At 42.0% G+C, this 22,713-nt stretch overlaps 1 protein-coding gene across 1 annotated transcript in view; it reads left to right on the top strand.

Annotated features, from left to right (window-relative positions):
• Window positions 1–12,656: 12,656 nt before the first annotated feature.
• The window catches only part of xkr7b (XK, Kell blood group complex subunit-related family, member 7b), a gene marked incomplete at its 5' end in the record, with an annotated part of 32,638 nt that continues 22,581 nt past the window's right edge, over window positions 12,657–22,713 (top strand). The window contains one exon of the mRNA XM_029744906.1: window positions 12,657–12,689. Coding sequence (XP_029600766.1) covers window positions 12,657–12,689 — 33 coding nt within the window. The remainder of the gene's footprint in view (window positions 12,690–22,713) is intronic.

Genomic DNA, 22,713 nt, shown 5'->3' with positions numbered 1-22,713 from the left:
AGAGAGGGGAGAGAGAAAGAGAGATAGAGAGGGTAGAGATAGAGAAAGGGGTGAGATAGAGAGGGTAGAGAAAGAGAGGGGAGAGAGAAAGGCAACCAGTGAAGAACACCATTGTAAATACAACCCATATTTAAGTTGATATTTTTTCCCTTTTGTATTTTAACTATATGCACATTGTTACAACACTGTATATAGACATATTATGACATTTGAAATGTCTTTATTATTTAAATTTTGGTGAATGTAAAGTTAACTGTAAAAATATATTTTGTTTCTTTCCCTTTTGTTTATTTCTCTTGCTTTGGAAATGTAAACATGTTTCCCATGCCAATAAAGCCCTTGAATTGAAATTGAAATTGAGAGAGAGAGAGCTTCTGTCCCCAACCAAGGAGGGCCTACAGCAGCACCTAGATCTTCTGCACAGATTCTGTCAGACCTGGGCCCTGACAGACCTGGGCCCTGACAGACCTGGGCCCTGACAGACCTGGGCCCTGACAGACCTGGGCCCTGACAGACCTGGGCCCTGACAGACCTGGGCCCTGACAGACCTGGGCCCTGACAGTCAATCTCACTAAGACAAAAGTAATGGTGTTCCAAAATAGATCCAGTTGCCAGGACCACGAATACAAATTCCATCTAGACACCGTTGCCCTGGAGCACACAAAAAACTATACATACCTCGGCCTAAACATCAGCAACACAGGTAACTTCCACAAAGCTGTGAACGATCTGAGAGACAAGGCAAGAATGGCATTCTAGGCCATCAAAAGGAACATAAAATTCGACATAACAATTAGGATCTGGCTAAAAAGACTTGAATCAGTTATAGAACCCATTGCCCTTTATGGTTGTGAGGTCTGGGGTCCGCTCACCAACCAAGAATTCACAAAATGGGACAAACACCAAATTGAGACTCTGTATGCAGAATTCTGCAAAAAATATCCTCTGTGTACAACGTAAACACCAAATAATGCATGCAGAGCAGTAAAGAGACGTTAAATTCTATAACCACCTAAAAGGAAGTGATTCCCAAACCTTCCATAACAAAGCCATCACCTACAGAGAGATGAACCTGGATCTGGTCCTGGGATCTGTTCACAAACACAAACAGACCCCACAGAGCCCCAGGACAGCAACACAATTAGACCAAACCAAATCATGAGAAAACAAAAAGATAATTACTTGACACATTGGAAAGAATTAACAAAAAAACAGAGCAAACTAGAATGCTATTTGGCCCTAAACAGAGAGTACACATTGGCAGAATACCTGACCTCTGTAACTGACCCAAATTTAAGGAAAGCTTTGTTATTGGGAAAGGCCGCCGTAGGCAGACATAGCTCTCAAGAGAAGACAGGCTATGTGCAACACTGCCCACAAAATGAGGTGGAAACTGAGCTGCACTTCCTAACCTCCTGCCAAATGTATGACCATATTAGAGACACATATTTCCCTCAGATTACACAGATCCACAAAGAATTCGAAAACAAACCCAATTTTGTTAAACTCCCATATCTATTGGGTGAAAAAGAGCAACCAGTGAAGAACAAACACCATTGTAAATACAACCTATATTTATGTTTATTTTTTTACCCTTTTGTACTTTAACTATTTGCACATCGTTACAACACTATAAATATACGTAATATGACATTTGAAATGTCTTTATTCTTTTGGAACTTCTGTTAGTGTAATGTTTACTGTTCAATTTTATTGTTTATTTCACTTGCTTTGGCAATGTTAACATATGTTTCCCATGCCAATAAAGCCCCTTAAATTGAAATTGAAATTGAGAGAAAGACAGTAGGTTTTAGGGAAGATGAGGTAAGGAGAGAGGAGAGAGAGAGGAGGAAGGAACTCATACTGAACGCGGAACAATAGAGAGCTCGGTTTGTTATTTTGAACTTTTCGGGAAAAGAAAAAAATTACTGACGAAATCTGTTTACTAGCCTACTAGTTTAAGTTGGGCGACACGGTTAGCCTCAGTTGCTGGGACCGAAGAGCTGCTGCTTGTCGAAGCAGCTAGCCAAGATGCTAGCTATCAAGCTAGCCAGGTTTCCCTGACAGTTTGAACACATCCCTTTGCTTGGTTAGCTCTTGTGGCTGGGACCGCGGATCGGTATCGGTATTTTATTATGGATCCCCATTAGCTGTTGCAAAAGCAGCAGCTGCTATTCTTTGGGGTCCAAACAAAACATGAAACATGACATATTACAGAACATTAATAACAGACAAGAACAGCTCAAGGACAGACCTATATACAGTACATTCAGAAAGTATTCAGACCCCTTGACTTTTTCCAAATTTTGTTACGTTACAACCTTATTCTAAAATGTATTCAATTGTTTTTAATCCCTCATTCCTTTAATCCCTATTGTTGTGAGCATGTAAAACTGTGTGTACCTCAATACCAGTGGTGTAAAGTACTTAAGTAAAAATACTTTAAAGTACTAATTAAGTAGTTTTTGGAGGTATCTGTACTTTATTTTCGTATTTATATTTTTTGACAACTTTGACTTTTACTTCCCTACAATTCCTAAAGAAAATATTGTACTTTTTACTCAGTACATTTTACCTGACACCCAAAGTACTCATTACATTTTAAATGCTTAGCAGGACAGGAAAAATTGTGAAATTCACACACTTATCAAGAGAGCATCCCTGGTCGTCCCTACTGTCTCTGATCTGACAGACTCACTAAACAGAGAACATCCCTGGTCATCCCTACTGCCTCTGGTCTGACAGACTCACTAAACAGAGAACATCCCTGGTCGTCCCTACTGCCTCTGGTCTGACAGACTCACTAAACACACATCATCATTTGTAAATGATGTCTGCGTGTTGGACCCTGGCTATCAATAAATACAAATAAAAATATAAAAAGTTGTGCCTTGTGCTTTGATTAATATAAGGAATTTTAAATGACTTATATTATATTTTATTTTATAAATTAATTATATTATATAGATATTTCTACTTCTACCTTTGATACCTAAGTACATTTTAGCAATTCCATTTACTTTTGATACTTAAGTATATTTAAAACCAAATACTTTTAGACTATTACTCAAGTAGTATTTTACTGGGTGACTTTCGCTTTTACTTTGAGTAATTTTCTATTAAGGTATATTTTACTTTTACTCAAGTATGACAGTTACCACCACTGCTCAATACCGCTTAGGCTCTCTCGCTCTCTCTTAAATTCCCTGCTTTGTCTCATTTACAATCATTGTGAAATTATTGCTTGTCCGAAACCATCCTTTCCAGCGACTTCATTGATATTATAATTTTGCCATAATCTGTCACCGAGTCATCTATCCTGTACTGTAGTATTAGCTTGCTTTATCACCGAGTCATCTATCCTGTACTGTAGTATTAGCTTGCTTTATCACCGAGTCATCTATCCTGTACTGTAGTATTAGCTTGCTTTATCACCGAGTCATTTATCCAGTACTGTAGTATTAGCTTGCGTTATAATAAATCAGATTTTTTATTATAGAATAATATCACTCTCTGAGATTTGGAGTCTGACTTGTCATTAAAAGAAACTCTACAGAACCTTTCAATTATAATTGTGCCAGATAGGCCTGCGGGTTTATCTCTCCGCGCTGAGAAAGTTTCCCGTCGATTTAAATGAGAGGTGGGGCCACTTTAACTGTAGAATATAAATAAAAACCATATTTTATATTCCATAATGAATTACTCAGTTAATTAGACATTACCATAACGTTAGGTCACTCCTCTACAGATCTACTAATGAAAGAGAAGGATTACTGTTTTGAATTTGGTCAAGTTACTGTGGGGGGGGGGGGGGCGGACGGACGGACGATTGTTATCCATCAGTAATGATAAGCCGCCAGGTATAGACAACCTTGATGGGAAACTATTGAGAATGGTAGCAGACTGTATTACCACCAGGTATAGACAACCTTGATGGGAAACTATGGAGAATGGTAGCAGACTGTATTACCACCAGGTAAAGACAACCTTGATGGGAAACTATGGAGAATGGTAGCAGACTGTATTACCACCAGGTATAGACAACCTTGATGGTAAACTATAGAGAATGGTAGCAGACTGTATTACCACCAGGTATAAACAACTTAGATGGTAAACTATTGAGAGTGGTAGCAGACTGTATTACCACCAGGTATAGACAACCTAGATGGTAAACTATTGAATGGTAGCAGACTGTATTACCACCAGGTATAGACAACCTTGATGGTAAACTATAGAGAACAGTGGCAGACTGTATTACCACCAGGTATAAACAACCTAGATGGTAAACTATAGAGAATGGTAGCAGACTGTATTACCACCAGGTATAGACAACCTAGATGGTAAACTATAGAGAATGGTAGCAGACTGTATTACCACCAGGTATAGACAACCTAGATGGTAAACTATTGAGAACAGTGGCAGACTGTATTACCACCAGGTATAGACAACCTAGATGGTAAACTATAGAGAATGGTAGCAGACTGTATTACCACCAGGTATAGACAACCTAGATGGTAAACTATAGAGAACAGTGGCAGACTGTATTACCACCAGGTATAGACAACCTAGATGGTAAACTATAGAGAATGGTAGCAGACTGTATTACCACCAGGTATAGACAACCTAGATGGTAAACTATTGAGAGTGGTAGCAGACTGTATTACCACCAGGTATAGACAACCTTGATGGTAAACTATAGAGAATGGTAGCAGACTGTATTACCACCAGGTATAGACAACCTAGATGGTAAACTATAGAGAATGGTAGCAGACTGTATTACCACCAGGTATAGACAACCTAGATGGTAAACTATAGAGAACAGTGGCAGACTGTATTACCACCAGGTATAGACAACCTAGATGGTAAACTATGGAGAACAGTGGCAGACTGTATTACCACCAGGTATAGACAACCTAGATGGTAAACTATAGAGAACAGTGGCAGACTGTATTACCACCAGGTATAGACAACCTAGATGGTAAACTATGGAGAACAGTGGCAGACTGTATTACCACCAGGTATAGACAACCTAGATGGTAAACTATAGAGAATGGTAGCAGACTGTATTACCACCAGGTATAGACAACCTTGATGGTAAACTATAGAGAACAGTGGCAGACTGTATTACCACCAGGTATAGACAACCTAGATGGTAAACTATGGAGAACAGTGGCAGACTGTATTACCACCAGGTATAGACAACCTAGATGGTAAACTATAGAGAACAGTGGCAGACTGTATTACCACCAGGTATAGACAACCTAGATGGTAAACTATAGAGAACAGTGGCAGACTGTATTACCACCAGGTATAGACAACCTTGATGGTAAACTATAGAGAACAGTGGCAGACTGTATTACCACCAGGTATAGACAACCTAGATGGTAAACTATAGAGAATGGTAGCAGACTGTATTACCACCAGGTATAGACAACCTAGATGGTAAACTATAGAGAACAGTGGCAGACTGTATTACCACCAGGTATAGACAACCTAGATGGTAAACTATGGAGAACAGTGGCAGACTGTATTACCACCAGGTATAGACAACCTAGATGGTAAACTATAGAGAATGGTAGCAGACTGTATTACCACCAGGTATAGACAACCTTGATGGTAAACTATAGAGAACAGTGGCAGACTGTATTACCACCAGGTATAGACAACCTAGATGGTAAACTATGGAGAACAGTGGCAGACTGTATTGCCACCAGGTATAGACAACCTAGATGGTAAACTATAGAGAACAGTGGCAGACTGTATTACCACCAGGTATAGACAACCTAGATGGTAAACTATAGAGAACAGTGGCAGACTGTATTACCACCAGGTATAGACAACCTAGATGGTAAACTATGGAGAACAGTGGCAGACTGTATTACCACCAGGTATAGACAACCTAGATGGTAAACTATAGAGAATGGTAGCAGACTGTATTACCACCAGGTATAGACAACCTTGATGGTAAACTATAGAGAACAGTGGCAGACTGTATTACCACCAGGTATAGACAACCTAGATGGTAAACTATGGAGAACAGTGGCAGACTGTATTGCCACCAGGTATAAACAACCTAGATGGTAAACTATGGAGAACAGTGGCAGACTGTATTGCCACCAGGTATAAACAACCTAGATGGTAAACTATAGAGAACAGTGGCAGACTGTATTGCCACCAGGTATAAACAACCTAGATGGTAAACTATAGAGAATGGTAGCAGACTGTATTACCACCAGGTATAGACAACCTAGATGGTAAACTATTGAGAGTGGTAGCAGACTGTATTACCACCAGGTATAGACAACCTAGATGGTAAACTATAGAGAATGGTAGCAGACTGTATTACCACCAGGTATAGACAACCTAGATGGTAAACTATAGAGAACAGTGGCAGACTGTATTACCACCAGGTATAGACAACCTAGATGGTAAACTATAGAGAATGGTAGCAGACTGTATTACCACCAGGTATAAACAACTTAGATGGTAAACTATAGAGAACAGTGGCAGACTGTATTACCACCAGGTATAAACAACTTAGATGGTAAACTATAGAGAACAGTGGCAGACTGTATTGCCACCAGGTATAGACAACCTAGATGGTAAACTATAGAGAACAGTGGCAGACTGTATTGCCACCAGGTATAGACAACCTAGATGGTAAACTATAGAGAACAGTGGCAGACTGTATTACCACCAGGTATAGACAACCTAGATGGTAAACTATAGAGAACAGTGGCAGACTGTATTACCACCAGGTATAGACAACCTTGATGGTAAACTATAGAGAATGGTAGCAGACTGTATTACCACCAGGTATAGACAACCTAGATGGTAAACTATAGAGAACAGTGGCAGACTGTATTGCCACCAGGTATAGACAACCTAGATGGTAAACTATTGAGAACAGTGGCAGACTGTATTACCACCAGGTATAGACAACTTAGATGGTAAACTATAGAGAACAGTGGCAGACTGTATTGCCACCAGGTATAGACAACCTAGATGGTAAACTATAGAGAACAGTGGCAGACTGTATTACCACCAGGTATAGACAACCTAGATGGTAAACTATTGAGAACAGTGGCAGACTGTATTGCCACCAGGTATAGACAACCTAGATGGTAAACTATTGAGAACAGTGGCAGACTGTATTGCCGCCCCTAGTTGCTATATCTTTGACCAAAGCCTAAAGGAGTGTTTGTGTCATGGAAGGCAAAGTAATTCCACGACCTAAAAACCTAAAAATAAAAAAATCCCTCAGGACAATTTCCTTAGGCAGTTAATCTTCTACATTTTTACAAATGATTTGCCACTAGTCTGACATAAAAGCTAGAATGACTATGTACTAGAGGTCGACCGATTAATCGGAATGGCCGAATAATTAGGGCCGATTTCAAGTTTTCATAACAATCAGTAATCGCCATTTTTGGACACCGATTATGGCCGATTACAATGCACTCCACGAGGAGACTGCGTGGCAGGCTGACCACCTTTTATGAAAACATTCTCTAAAACCTAAACCTCAACTGGAGATGTGTATAAATGGGTGTGACCATTGAGAAAGTTGAGGAAGTTAAACTCCAAAGGTATAACATTGGATGGTCAATTATCAAGGTCAAGACAAATTGACAAAGTTTGTGTGACAATTGGGGCGGGTTATGTCTGTTATAAAAATATATTCTGCGTTTTTTGACACAAAACTCAGCTCTGGTCTTGTCCCGTCTTGATTACCGTCCTGTAATATGGTCAAGTCCAGCAAAGAAAGACCTAGCTAAGCTGCAGCTCAAAACAGAGCAGCACACCTTGTCCTTAACTGTCGAAATACAGAGCTAACAACAACAACATGCAGGCCAGTCTTTCCTGGTTGAGGTTTGACGAGAGAGATTAACTGCTTCTCTTCTAGGTTTTTTTTAATGAGAAATATTACAGTAATGAAAATTCCAGATTGTCTACATAATCAAATAACATTCAGCTCAGACACCCAGACATCTCACCAGGGGTCTCTTCAGACACCCATACATACCCCACAAGACATGCTACCAGGGGTCTCTTCAGACACCCATACATACCCCACAAGACATGTCACTAGGGGTCTCTTCAGACACCCAGACATACCCCACAAGACATGTCACCAGGGGTCTCTTCAGACACCCAGACATACCCCACAAGACATGCTACCAGGGGTCTTTTCACAGTTCCCTGTGTCCAAAATGAATTGACAGCAACACACAGTTTTATGCAGAGTTGTGATCGCATGGAAATAACTCCCTTCCATCTCGTATTACTCAAAGAAAAATTTACTTTTGACAACTGATAAAACAACATCTCATGGCATTGTGAAATGACACACACACACACACACACACACACACACACACACACACACACACACACACACACACACACATACACACACACACACACACACATACAACTCTAACACACTCAATCTACACACATTTGTCTTTAGTTGTATTGTTTGTATATCGTTGTATTTTACATTTGTGTGGTTGTTCTTGTCTATCAATGTTTTGTAACTTGTTGAGTTTTTTGTTGTTGTTGTTGTGTGGACTCCGGGAAAAGTAGCTGCTGCTTTGGCAAGAGATAATGGGAATAAAATAACTAAATAATCTCCCCCTGAGGTGATGTGGCTGGGAGGGAGAAGGGTAATAATCACTGGCTGATTTCAACTCCCTATAGCGGTCCACTCCTCTCACTGGCTGATTTCTACTTCCTATAGTTCATCTCTCTCTCTCTCTCTCTCTCTCTCTCTCTCTCTCTCTCTCCTCCTCTGTCCATTTCCCTCTCTCTCTCTCTCTCTCTCTCTCTCTCTCTCTCACTCTCTCCTCCTATGTCCATTTCCCTCTCTCTCTCTCCTCCTCTGTCCCTTTCCCTCTCTCTCTCTCCTCCTCTGTCCCTTTCCCTCTCTCTCTCTCAATTCAATTCAATTCTATTCGCTTTATTGGCATGACGTAACAATGTACATATTGCCAAAGCTTACTTTGGATATTTACAATATAAAAAATAAATAAAAATGAGAATCAAAAATTGTCAACGGGACAACAGTAACAACAATAACCAACGGTCAATATAACCATACATTCAACAATAACAATAATCATACAGTTGAGGACATGTGCAGGTTTATTGGTCTGTCAGACACTGTCCCTCAACTTATGGCTCTCCTCTTAATACTTCTCTTAATACTCTCCTCCTCTGTCCCTTTCCCTCTCTCTCTCTCTCTCCTCCTCTGTCCCTTTCCCTCTCTCTCTCTCCTCCTCTGTCCCTCTCTTTCTCTCTCTCTCCTCCTCTGTCCCTTTCTCTCTCTCTCTCTCTCTCTCTCTCTCTCCTCCTCTGTCCCTTTCCCTCTCTCTCTCTCTCTGTATCTCTTCCTCTGTCCCTTTCTCTCTCTCTCTCTCTCTCTCCTCCTCTGTCCCTCTCTCTCTCTCTCTCTTTCCCCCTCTCTCTCTCTCCCTCTCTGTTCCTTTCCCTCTCTGTTCATTTCCCCCTCTCTCCCTCTCTCTGTATCTCTTCCTCTGTCCCTTTCCCCCTCTCTCCCCCTCTCTGTCCTCTGTCCCTTTCCCCCCTCTCTCTCCCTCTCTGTACTCCTCTGTCCCTTTCCCCCTCTCTCTCTCTCCTCTCTGTCCTCCTCTGTCTGTTCCTCTGTTGCTTCCATCTCTCCTCTATCTCTGTCCCTCGCTCATAACATAGCCATCTCACTCTCTTTCTCCCCTGACAAAGTAATCTGTCATTTAGGCCTAATGAATATAAATGTGAATTTAACGACATCCCCCATTATCCTCCCCCCCTCTCTCTATGACATATACCCAATATCCTCCCCTCCTCCTCCTCTTTTCTCTCTCCCTTCTCCCTCTCTCTACTCTCTCTCTGTCTCTCTCTCTCTCTGACATCCCCCATTGTGGAGGAGAGGGAGGGGAGAGGGAGTGGGAGAGAAAGAGGAAGAGGGGGGAGGTAGGGCGAGAGGGGGGAGGAGCGGGACGGGAGATGGAGAGGGGATGGGAGAGAGGGAGGGGGAGAGAAAGAGGAAGAGGGGGGAGGTAGGGCGAGAGGGAGGAGGAGCGGGACGGGAGATGGAGAGGGGATGGGAGAGAGGGATGGGGAGTGGGGGTCAAAGCACCATTCCATCACCCAAGAAGGAGAGGGAGAGAGAGAGGAGGAGAGAGAGGAGAGCGAGAGAGAGAGAGAGAGAGAGAGAGGAGGAGAATGAGATTTTTTTATTGTTTATTTCACTTTTGTTTATTATCTATTTCACTTTCTTTGGCAATGTAAACATGTGTTTCCCATGCCAATGAAGCCCCTTGAATTGAGAGAGAGAGAGAGACAGAGAGACAGAGAGACAGAGAGACAGAGAGACAGAGAGAGAGGAATAGAGGAGAGAGAGAGAGACAGAGAGACAGAGAGAGAGAGAGAGAGAGAGCGAGAGAGAGAGACAGAGAGAGCGAGAGAGAGAGAGAGAGAGCGAGAGAGAGAGAGAGAGAGAGAGAGAGAGAGAGACAGAGAGAGAGAGACAGAGTTACATTGAGAAGTCATGCAGAAGAACAGCTCCTGACTTGTTATAACTTTTTGTTTGTTAAGAGCGAGATTGACACGACTAAATTAGCAAAAAATGTATAGGTAATCTAATTGTACAACTGAAGATCAAAACAGGAGGAAAAGATTGACAGAGAGTGAGTTAAAAGACCAATCTTCATCGTGGTAGCTAGCCAAATTCAAATCTGTCAGCTAGCTCACCGTCTAGCTCTAACCGTTTACTGGTGGTAACCATAGCAACATGGCCACTGAGGCAGCGCTAGCAGCAACAGCAACGGCAGAGACTGAGAGACTTTCTCTGTTGTTTTTTGAATACCCAGCAGAAATCAAATCAGAGAAGGGAAGAATCAACTTTAAACACAGAATTCTGAGGGAGAACCCAGAAACTTTGTTTGCCGACTGCTCACAAAACGGGACTGTTACAAACCTGCTATTTTACACAGACCACACTACTGCCTGGCATACAGCCGTAACTAGCCATTTCAGCTATACCACGAAGAAAGGCATCTGCAAGGGAAGACAAATCCACATTTTTGAGGACAGCGATAAGGACCAGGAAAACAGGTTTCTGACGGTAAACATGTATCAGAACGGCACTATCATGGTCCAGGGCAGTGAGGCTGCACTCAGCTCTGTTGTGCAGGACTTCCCCACCCTAATGAAGATAGCAGAAAGTAAAAAAGACAAGGACAGCACCCCGACCTCTCCCCTCACCTCAGGCACCCCAACAGCAGGACTATCCTCCCCCCTGCCTGCCTACAACCACCAGAGCCAAGACCACACTACCATCAGCCTGTTGAGAGACAGGCTGGCTCTGTTAGAGGTATGGGTTACTGAGCTGAAGGAGCAGCCCCCCAGCTACACCACCTCCAGCCCAGACACAGAGCTTCTACAGGACCAGATCAACCAGTGCAGGACCCAGCTGAAGAACTCTGTCCAGGAGCTGAGAGAGCGCCTTACCACAGCGCTTGAGGAGGTAAAGGCCACCATGAGGAGAGAGCTGGTGCAGGTAAAGGAGGAGATGGCAAAGGAGTTGTCTGTCATCAAGAGGGTGCTACAGCAGAGAGAACAGACTGTAGAGACTCCCAGAGAGAAGCTGCAGCCCCTCACCACCCCTAACAACCCCACTGACCCACCTTTACCCACAATCCCCCCCCATACCGACAACACTTTACCCACACCCCCAGTCAACAAAGAGGCCCACATAGAGACACCTACTACAGAGAGAAGCTCTCTGGCCCCCCCTGACACACCCCCACACACCCCTCCATGTACACAGGCCCTGTTTACTCCAGCCCCAGACCGAAAACGCACTAATCTGGTAAAACCCACTGAGGTGGCCATCCTCATTGACTCAAATGGGAAATTCATTCAAGAAGATAAACTCTTCCCCCAACACAAGGTGTGCAAAATATGGTGCCCAAAAACACAAGATGCACTCCACATCCTGTCCCAGCCTGACTTTGGCACACCAGGCCACATTATTATTCACACCGGCACCAACAACCTGCGAGAGGAGCAGGAGAGAGTAGGCAGCCTGGTCAACAGAGTAGCAGAGAGGGCCTCTGAGTGGTTCCCCAACTCCCACATCACCATCTCCACTCTGCTGCCCCGCAAAGACTTTCATCCCCGTACCATCCAGAAAGTCAACGCTGACATCACCAGAGGGTGTGGCCTACTCCCGAACATACACATTGCTCACCACCCAACAATCACCCCAGAGCATCTACACGACCACTCCCACCTGAGGAAGCAGACAGTAGGGATGTTTGCCAAGTCCCTAAAGGACGTAGCACTTGGTAGACAAACACCCCATGCTGTACTGGACAGAGGAGCACCCAGAGACCCCTACCAGACCACTGCACCACCAAGGAGCCCCAGGCCCCTTCAACGCCACACCAGACCCAGTGCACCCCACAGGCCCCACCCACCCACAGAGCATCACCACTTCCATCGGCTTAGCCAGACCACACCGGGCCCAGCCTATTATCCCGCACCAGACCACCACCCCTACCAGACCAGAGAGGAAGTCCCACGGCCCAGACCTGGCCCCCCTCCACCTCACAGGGCCCAACAGCAGGACCAGCGCAGCTACGCGGAGGTCGTCAGAGGACAGGAGAACCCTGTAGGATTAAGTGAGATTAAACAGCTCCTCCAATACATCTACACTAAACTGCACTAAACACACACGGACACATACACACACACACCACACACACACACACACACACCTATTGTACTAGAATTTACTTGTTCAATGAATAGGAATATTTAACAGAATTACAGAATAAATGTTAGCTGATATCCTGTTTATCTCACTCTTAACAACTTATTAGTTAATCGTTACTGTATTTCTGACTGCTACTCTTTCTTTTTGCAACATGAAATCACTATCAGTTAGCATGTGGAACATTCAGGATCTAAACTCATCAACCTTTGGTCTGAAGAGTTTAGCACTGGAGTTCAACAAAAATCTGAAAGATGTTGACGTCATCATTCTGCAGGAGACATGGTGTAAGGCTGACGTTGTCACTCACTGTCCAACAGGCTACAGAGAGGTCATTGTACCATCACAGAAACACAGCTCTGTCAATAGAGGCAGAGACTCTGGAGGATTGATCATTTGGTACAAATCCGAACTACAAAATCTAATTGATCCCCTCAAAATTGGCAAATACCACATTTGGTTAAAACTAAAAAAAGAACTTGTACTGACAGAAAAAGATGTGTTCCTTTGCGCAATATATATCCCCCCCTCAGAATCCCCATATTACTCAGAGGAGATCTTCCCCACCCTCGAGGAAGAGACGTGCCATTTCCAGGCCCAGGGAAATGTGCTCATCTGTGGGGACACAAATGCGCGCACAGGAACACTACCTGATCTAACGAGCACACGAGGGGACAGCTTTATTACAGGCCATACTGTTTCTAACTATCTTAATCTCCCCCATAGAAACAACAGTGACAGCACCGTCAACAAAAACGGAAGGGATCTTTTGCAGCTCTGTAGAAGCCTGGGTCTGTACTTTGTCAATGGTAGGTTACGGGGGGACTCTTTGGGGAGATTCACCTATTGCTCACCTCTTGGCCACAGTACAGTAGACTATATGATCACAGACATGGACCCTTTCTCTCTCAGCTCATTCACTGTCAAGCCACTAACACCTCTGTCTGATCACAGCCAAATTACGTTGTTCCTCAAAAGAACAGACCTGGAAACAACCACACATTCACAGCCCAGTAAGCTGTACAACATCAGAAATTCATACAGATGGGCCCAAAACAGCACAGAAGAATACCAGAAAGCAACCTGGAACCAAAATATCCAAACACTCTTAGATAACTTTCTGGATACCACATTCACTCACAGTAAAGAAGGCATCAATCTAGCAGAACGAAACATCAACTATATATTCAGGCAAACGGCAAAAGAAGCACAATTGAAATTGATAAAAAACAAAACTAAAAAAATCACAGATGACAACTGGTTTGATGCAGATTGTAAAATTATAAGGAAAAAACTTAGAACACTATCCAACCAAAAGCACAGAGACCCAAATAATGGTGAATTACGCCTTCATTACTGTGAGACTTTAAAACTCTATAAACGTACACTCAGAACCAAAAAAGCACAGTACAACAGCAAGCAGCTGACACTAATTGAGGAGTCCATAAACACAAACAACTTTTGGCAAAATTGGAAAAAACTAAAAAAATCTAAACAAGAGGAATTAGCGGTACAAAATGATGACATATGGACAACCCATTTCAAAACACTCTACAACACCGTTCAAATTGACACAAACGCAGAACAACGCCAAATCCATGAGAAGTTGAATGGATTAGAAAAAGCTATAAAGGACAATCAAAACCCATTGGACTCCCCAATTACTGACCAGGAGCTCTATAAGAAACTTCAGGCTCTCAAATTTAAAAAAGCCTGCGGACCTGATGGCATCCTAAATGAGATGCTCAAACTCACTAGTGCAAAATTTCAATTGGCTATATTAAAATTGTTTAATTTGATCCTGAGTGTAGGTTATTTCCCTGACATCTGGAATCAAGGACTCATAACCCCAATCTTTAAGAATGGAGACAAATTTGACCCTAACAATTACAGAGGCATTTGTGTGAACAGTAACCTGGGGAAGGTTTTCTGTAGTATCATCAATGTAAGAGTTCTAAACTTCCTTAATAAGCACAATGTCTTGAGTAAAAGCCAAATTGGATTTATACCAAAACATCGCACAACTGATCATATTTACACCTTACACACCCTGATAGATAAACATGTCCACCAAAATAATACCAAAATATACACTTGCTTTATCGACTTCCAAAAAGCATTTGATTCTATTTGGCATACAGGACTGTTCTACAAAGTTATTGAAAGTGGTGTAGGGGGTAAAACATATGACATAATTAAATCAATGTATACTGGCAATACGTGCAGCATTAAAATTGGTAAGAAAAGGACAGAATTCTTTAACCAGGGGCGGGGCCTTCGTCAGGGTTGCAATCTGAGCCCTGCACTCTTCAATATTTACATTAACGAATTGGCCACTATTCTAGAAAAATCCTCAGCCCCTGGTGTTAGTCTCCACAATTCAGAAGTTAAATGCCTACTCTTCGCAGATGACCTATGCCTGCTGTCACCCACAGCACCTGGCCTACAGCAGAGCCTGGACCTGCTAGAGCAGTACTGCCAGACCTGGGCCCTGGCAGTAAACCCCAAAAAGACTAAAATAATGATTTTCCAGAGAAGATCCAGATCTCAGGGAATTAGACCAAAGTTCTCAATTGGTACAAAATATATAGAGTACTGTACACACTACAATTACTTAGGTTTAAAAATAAGCTCAACTGGACACCTTAATGAGGCAGTGAATGAACTGAGAGAGAAAGCACGCAGGGCATTCTACGCCATTAAAAAGCAAATTCAAATTGAAATACCTATTAAAATTTGGCTAAAACTAATTGAATATGTCATTGAACCAATTGCACTTTATGGCAGCGAGGTGTGGGGTCCACTTGCAAAACAAGATTTCATCAAATGGGACAAACACCCCATTGAAACCCTACATGCAGAGTTCTGTAAGATTCTCCTACGTGTCCAGAGGAAAACTACAAACAATGCATGCAGGGCAGAATTAGGCCAATATCCACTAATAATAAAAACTCAAAAAAGAGCAATTAAGTTTTGGAAACATCTAAAATACAGTGACCCCCTCTCATATCATTACCAAGCCCTGCAATGCCAAGAGCTGAGCAAAGAAAAGAGTCCCCTCATCCAGCTGGTCCTGGGGCTGAGTTCACAAACCTGTTCTACTAACACACTGAAGCCTCAGGACCAGAACATCCAATCAATCAGAATAAACCAAATTACAACACAGTCAAAACAAAACTACATTGCTTATTGGGAAACACAAGCACAAACACAAAGCAAAATGCAGTGCTATCTGGCCCTAAATCGACAGTACACTATGGCTAAATATTTGACCATGGTTACTGATCAAAACCTTAGAAAAACCTTGACAAAGTACAGGCTCAGTGAGCACAGCCTTGCCATTGAGAAGGGTAGACACAGGAAAACCTGGCTCCCTGTAGAGGAAAGGCTGTGCAACCACTGCACAACAGCAGAACCTGAGACGGAGCTGCATTTCCTGACAAAATGTCAAAAATATAAAACAATTAGAGAGTGTCATTTCCCCAAATTTGAAATCCTTATTCAAGGTTTTAAAGACCTCTCTGATGAGGATAGGCTACCCATCCTGTTGGGGGAGGACGCAGAGAGCTGTGGGTTGAGGGACAGTGTCTGACAATGTCTGATAAGTTGAGGGACAGTGTCTGACAGACCAATAAACCTGCACATGTCCTCAACTGTATGATTATTGTTATTGTTGAATGTATGGTTATATTGACCGTTGGTTATTGTTGTTACTGTTGTCCCGTTGACAATTTTTGATTCTCATTTTTATTTATTTTTTATATTGTAAATATCCAAAGTAAGCTTTGGCAATATGTACATTGTTACGTCATGCCAATAAAGCAAATTGAATTGAAAAAAAAATTGAATTGAGAGAGACAGAGAGAGAGACAGAGAGCGAGAGAGAGAGCGAGAGAGAGAGAGAGAGAGAGAGAGCCAGAGAGAGAGAGCCAGAGAGAGAGAGAGAGCGAGAGAGAGACAGAGAGAGACATCAGTAGAGGGAGCTCCAGCAGGGAGTGTGTATGTGCCACAGTAGTGAGAGTGACAGACCCACAGCAGAGAGAGGTTCCGCTGGCGTGGAATCACACTGGGTACAGTGTTTTGCTGTCAGTCATCCACAGCCTGACGTGTTGACAGCTCCTTAGCTGCTCTACTCAATACCAAGGAGCCAGGGATGACACAGACAGCAACCACTCAGAGATACTTGTACACACTCACTACTCAGAGATACTTGTACACACTCACTACTCAGAGATACTTGTACACACTCACTACTCAGAGATACTTGTACACACTCACTACTCAGAGATACTTGTACACACACTACTCAGAGATACTTGTACACACTCACTACTCAGAGTTACTTGTACACACTCACTACTCAGAGATACTTGTACACACTCACTACTCAGAGATACTTGTACACACTCACTACTCAGAGATACTTGTACACACTCACTACTCAGAGATACTTGTACACACTCACTACTCAGAGATACTTGTACACACTCACTACTCAGAGATACTTGTACACACTCACTACTCAGAGGTACTTCTACACACTCACTACTCAGAGATATTTGTACACACTCACTACTCAGATGTACTTGTACACACTCACTACTCAGAGATACTTGTACACACTCACTACTCAGAGATACTTGTACACACTCACTACTCAGAGGTACTTGTACACACTCACTACTCAGATATACTTGTACACACTCACTACTCAGAGGTACTTGTACACACTCGCTACTCAGAGATACTTGTACACACTCACTACTCAGAGATACTTGTACACACTCACTACTCAGATGTACTGGTACACACTCACTACTCAGAGATACTTGTACACACTCACTACTCAGAGATACTTGTACTCAGAGATACTTGTACACACTCACTACTCAGAGATACTTGTACACACTCACTACTCAGAGATACTTGTACACACTCACTACTCAGAGGTACTTGTACTTGTACAGACTCGCTACTCAGAGATACTTGTACACACTCACTACTCAGAGGTACTGGTACACACTCACTACTCAGAGATACTTGTACACACTTGTACTCAGAGGTACTTGTACACACTCACTACTCAGAGATACTTGTACACACTCACCCTCTTATTAATAGTCACACATCCATATAGGAGATGGGGTGCCGTTTCAGACCCATAACGATTGTTGTATAATTGTTGTATAATCAATGCTAATAGATCTATAGTTTATAATGTTGTACACTTATCATAATTTGGTTTTAATCCAGAGAGGATAGCAAAAGTATCTAGATCCTCTATGAGGCTGTGGAGAGATTCTAATTGTGGTTTTAAAAGAAAACATGAATCATCAGTGTACAATGACAACTTGGTTTTTAAGCCACGGATTTCTAATCCTTTAATATTATTGTTTGATCTAAATTTAACAGCTAACATTTCAATGGCAATAATAAATAAATATGCCGATAGTGGACAACCTTGTTTTTACTCCTCTAGATAGTTTAAAACTTTCTGAGATGTAGCCATTATTTACTATTTTACACCTAGGGTTACTATACATAACTTTAACCCATTTTATAAGAGATTCCCCCAAATTGAAATATTCTAGGCATTTATATATAAACTCCAGTCGTACTTTATCAAAAGCCTTTTCAAAATCAGCTATGAAAACCAGGCCTGGTGTCCCCAATATTTCATAGTATTCTATTGTTTCCAGTACTTGTCTTATATTATCTCCAATGTATCGTCCATGTAAAAAACCTGTCTGATTAGGATGAATAATATCTGACAAAACCTTTTTAATTCCATGCGCCAAACATTTTGCTAGGATTTTTGCATCACAGCACTGAAGTATAAAAGGTCTCCAATTTTTTAAATGGACTGGATCTTTATATATAGCATTTGGGTCCTGTTTCACTAATAATGATATCAGACATTCTTGTTGCTTGTCTGATAATCTACCATTTATATAGGAGCGGTTAAAACATGCTAATAATGGTCCTTTGAGTATTTCAAAACAAGTTTTGTATACTTCCACTGGTATGCCATCCAGCCCTGGAGTTTTCCCATCCTTAAAGGCCCCAATTGCATCAAGCAGGTCCTCCTCTGTCATTTGGCCTTCACTTGAGTCTTTCTGTACAGATGTTAATTTTACATTATTATTAGGGAAAAAAAACATACAATTAGTTTCAGTTAGTGGAGATGGAGGAGCCTGAAATGAAAACATATTCGTCAGTACTTTACTTCCTCTTTCAAAATGTCATTTGGTGAATCATGCGTGACTCCATCATTTGTAACAAGTTTTAATACATTTTTTTGGTAGCATTTCTATATTGAAGATTGAAAAAGAATTTGGTGCATTTTTCCCCATATTCAATCCAGTTCGCTTTATTTTTATAATATATTACACTGGATTTTTCTTGAATAAGTTCCTCCATTTCTTTTGTTTTTTTCACTAACTTATTCTGTGCCTCTATGGTACCGTTTTTATTGCTATCTAACTGTACTGTTAGTCCTTTAATTTCCTTTGTTAATAAGGACTCTTTTGATCAAAATTGCTTTTTGTTTTATAGATGAGTACTGAATTGCATGGTCTCTAAAGGCACACTTAAAAGTGTCCCATACAATAAGGGGGATCTGCTGTACCTATGTTATGTCAGAAAAAGTCAGTTATAAATTCTTCTGTCCTAGTTCTAAACAATTTATCATCTGGTAGGCTTTGATTAAATTTCCAATATCCTCGCCCACGTGGAAATTCTATAAGAGTAATATATATGCCAATTATGTGATACTCCGACCGCATTCTGTCCCCTATCGACACTTTTTAAACTTTTGGTGCCAGAGAGAATGGCATAAGAAAGTAGTCAAGACGACTAGCTTGATTAAGCCTCTGCCATGTATATCTCACTAGGTCAGGTCTCCATATATCCACTAATTCCAATATATCCATGACATTCATCATTTCCTTAAGTGCCTGAGGGTGATAGTTTGTAGTGTGATTTCCTTTCCGATCCATAGAGGTATTTAAGACCGTATTAAAATCTCCCACCATAATAATAGCGTCTAGGGTTGCTTGTAGAGTTGATCAATTCTTATATATATTTTCAAAGAAGCTTGAATCATCATTATTCGGACCGTATAGGTTAATAAGCCATATCTGTTTATAGTCCAATAAAATATTTAAAAGAATCCATCTACCTTGATAATCTGTTTGGACAATTTGCACATTTGGATCAAAATTACTGTTAATTAAAACCATCACCCCTTTTGAATTTCTTTGCCCATGGGAGAAATAGTTATTTTTCCACAAAACTTCATCTAAACTTGTTAAATGGGTTTCCTGTAAACAATAGATACTATATTCCTTCTCTTTTAACCAGGTAAATACTGATCGTCTTTTCTTATTATCTGCTAGGCCATTACAATTATAACTGGCTATATTTATTTCGCCACTTACCATAATGAGACACAACTTTAAATTATATTTATGAAAATATATGTTTGTAAACGTACCATTAAAAAGTAACATGATGATTGAGTGTCTATATAGCTGTACCATGACATTTGCATTGCTACTAAGTAAACCTCCAATTGGTCCCTACTATTCCACCCGCTAAAAGCCTTCCTCATCCCTAGTTGGGTTGTCATCCCAATGCCCGGCAGACCACCCCCGATCCCCCGTATCCCATAGCCCTGAACAGACTGGGATGCATCCTTAGAAAAGAGCACACAGTGCCATTTACCGAATTGAAGTAAATCAATTGCCAAATGCATTTCCATCGCTCTCACCTCGATTTGTATTATATATAGCTGTGGATCATCCTCTATTGTCCCTAACATCTTTTACTTCTTCGCAACAGTTGTGGGATACACACATACACCCACACACACTCAACCCTTTCCCCCCACACAACCATAAGCTCACATTCTCAACAGTTGCACCATCCCAGAGCCCAACTCAAGAAAGGTCTTGATTTACAAATGCACATACAGTTGCAGCTGTTGCAGCTGCATTAGAAGGCCTGCAAGACCGTGCAAAAAAATGGGCAGAAATGGAGAGATTTTATTAACCATTGTCACATCCTAGATGATGGAGGTCAAATGTACACCTTTTCCTTGAAACACCCACAATACGGTCACCCGTATTGACCATATTCCCAAGCATCTCCATGCAGTCAGACTTTTGATTTTGTGCCACCAGGGCTACAATAATATACCCCTTCTCTGAGTGTCCGAGTGTGACCCCCTCCCCATGGGTTACTGTAGCTAGTGTTGCCAGCACTGCCACTACCTGGGTGGGGGCACCCCTACCGGAATCCCCACCGGCTAGGTACAAGGTCGTCAAGGTTCTCATTAGCAGCTTTGAGAATTTCCTTGTGTAGTATGCTCTCCCTTTAGGGGGCTTTGGCTTTGCAGGACCAACCCTGCCACGTAGGCTCAGAATCTTGAGGGGGGCAGTGCTGCTCTTGGTCTCTGACCGCATTTTGGCTGCATAGAGACCGCTTACAGCAGCCCCATAAAACAGTTATGGACTTCTCCTTAGTATCTGGGTCATTCAGGTGCATGTCTAGGGGTATAGGGACTTCTCCTTAGTATCTGGGTAATTCAGGTGGGTGTCCAGGGTGTAGGGACTTCTCCTTAGTATCTGGGTCATTCAGGTGCGTGTCTAGGGGTATAGGAACTTCTCCTTAGTATCTGGGTAATTCAGGTGGGTGTCCAGGGTGTAGGGACTTCTCCTTAGTATCTGGGTCATTCAGGTGGGTGTCCAGGGTATAGGGTTGTTGACCGTGCCATTAAATTAGGATCATAAATAAATAGATATAATTTATTTATTAAAATAATGTAGATCACCATGATAGGACAATAAATCAATAAATAAGACGTATAATTCATTATAAAAGTATATCCATCATCTGAACAACATTGAAAGCTCTCTCACACCCCGGCTCACAGCAATAGATTGGTTCTGGGATATTGTAACGGCTGTCAAATGGAGTAGACCAAGGCGCAGCGTGGTTAGTGCTCATCATGAATTTATTTGATCTGAACACTGAAACAAAGAAACCGACAGCCAAACAGTTCTGTCAGGTAAGCAACACTAAACAGAAATAAACCACCCATAAAACCCAAAGGAAAACAGGCTACCTAAGTATGGCTCCCAATCAGCGACAACGATGTACAGCTGTCCCTGATTGAGAGCCATACCATGCCAAAACAAAGAAATACAAAACATAGAAAAAACATAGAAATACAAAACATAGAATGCCCACCCTAATCCTGGCCTAACCAAAATAGAGAATAAACCCCTCTCTATGGCCAGGGCATGACAGATATGCAACCATTTCATTCCTCACTCACTCAACTTTCCCAAACATAACAAATCAAATAAAAAGATAAACACACACACACCATCCACACGTACTGCGCCTTCTCTTTTCTTCGTTTTTATCTCCACCATGTTGAATTAGTGCTTGTGTGTTCCAATATGTGAAGATATATACAAAGGGTCTTTGACTGGGTCTTTGGCTGGGTCTTCGACTGGGTCTTTGGCTGGGTCTTTGACTGGGTCTTTTGTTGGGTCTTTTGCTGGGTATTTGACTGGGTCTTTGACTGGGTCTTTGGCTGGGTCTTTGGCTGGGTCTTCGACTGGGTCTTCGACTGGGTCTTCGGCTGGGTCTTTTGTTGGGTCTTTTGCTGGGTCTTTGACTGGGTCTTTTGCTGGGTCTTTGACTGGGTCTTTGACAGGGTCTTTGACTGGGTCTTTGGCTGGGTCTTTGACTGGGTCTTTTGCTGGGTCTTTGGCTGGGTCTTTGACTGGGTCTTTGGCTGGGTCTTCGGCTGGGTCTTTGTCTGGGTCTTTGGCTGGGTCTTTGACTGGGTCTTTGGCTGGGTCTTTGGCTGGGTCTTTGGCTGGGTCTTTGACTGGGTCTTTGGGAAAATGGGAAAATCA

Source organism: Salmo trutta, unplaced genomic scaffold (genome assembly GCF_901001165.1).
Source record: "Salmo trutta unplaced genomic scaffold, fSalTru1.1, whole genome shotgun sequence".
Taxonomy (NCBI): domain Eukaryota; kingdom Metazoa; phylum Chordata; class Actinopteri; order Salmoniformes; family Salmonidae; genus Salmo; species Salmo trutta.
The sequence above is the reverse complement of the archived record's forward strand: the minus strand, read 5'-3'. Positions and strand labels throughout refer to the sequence as shown.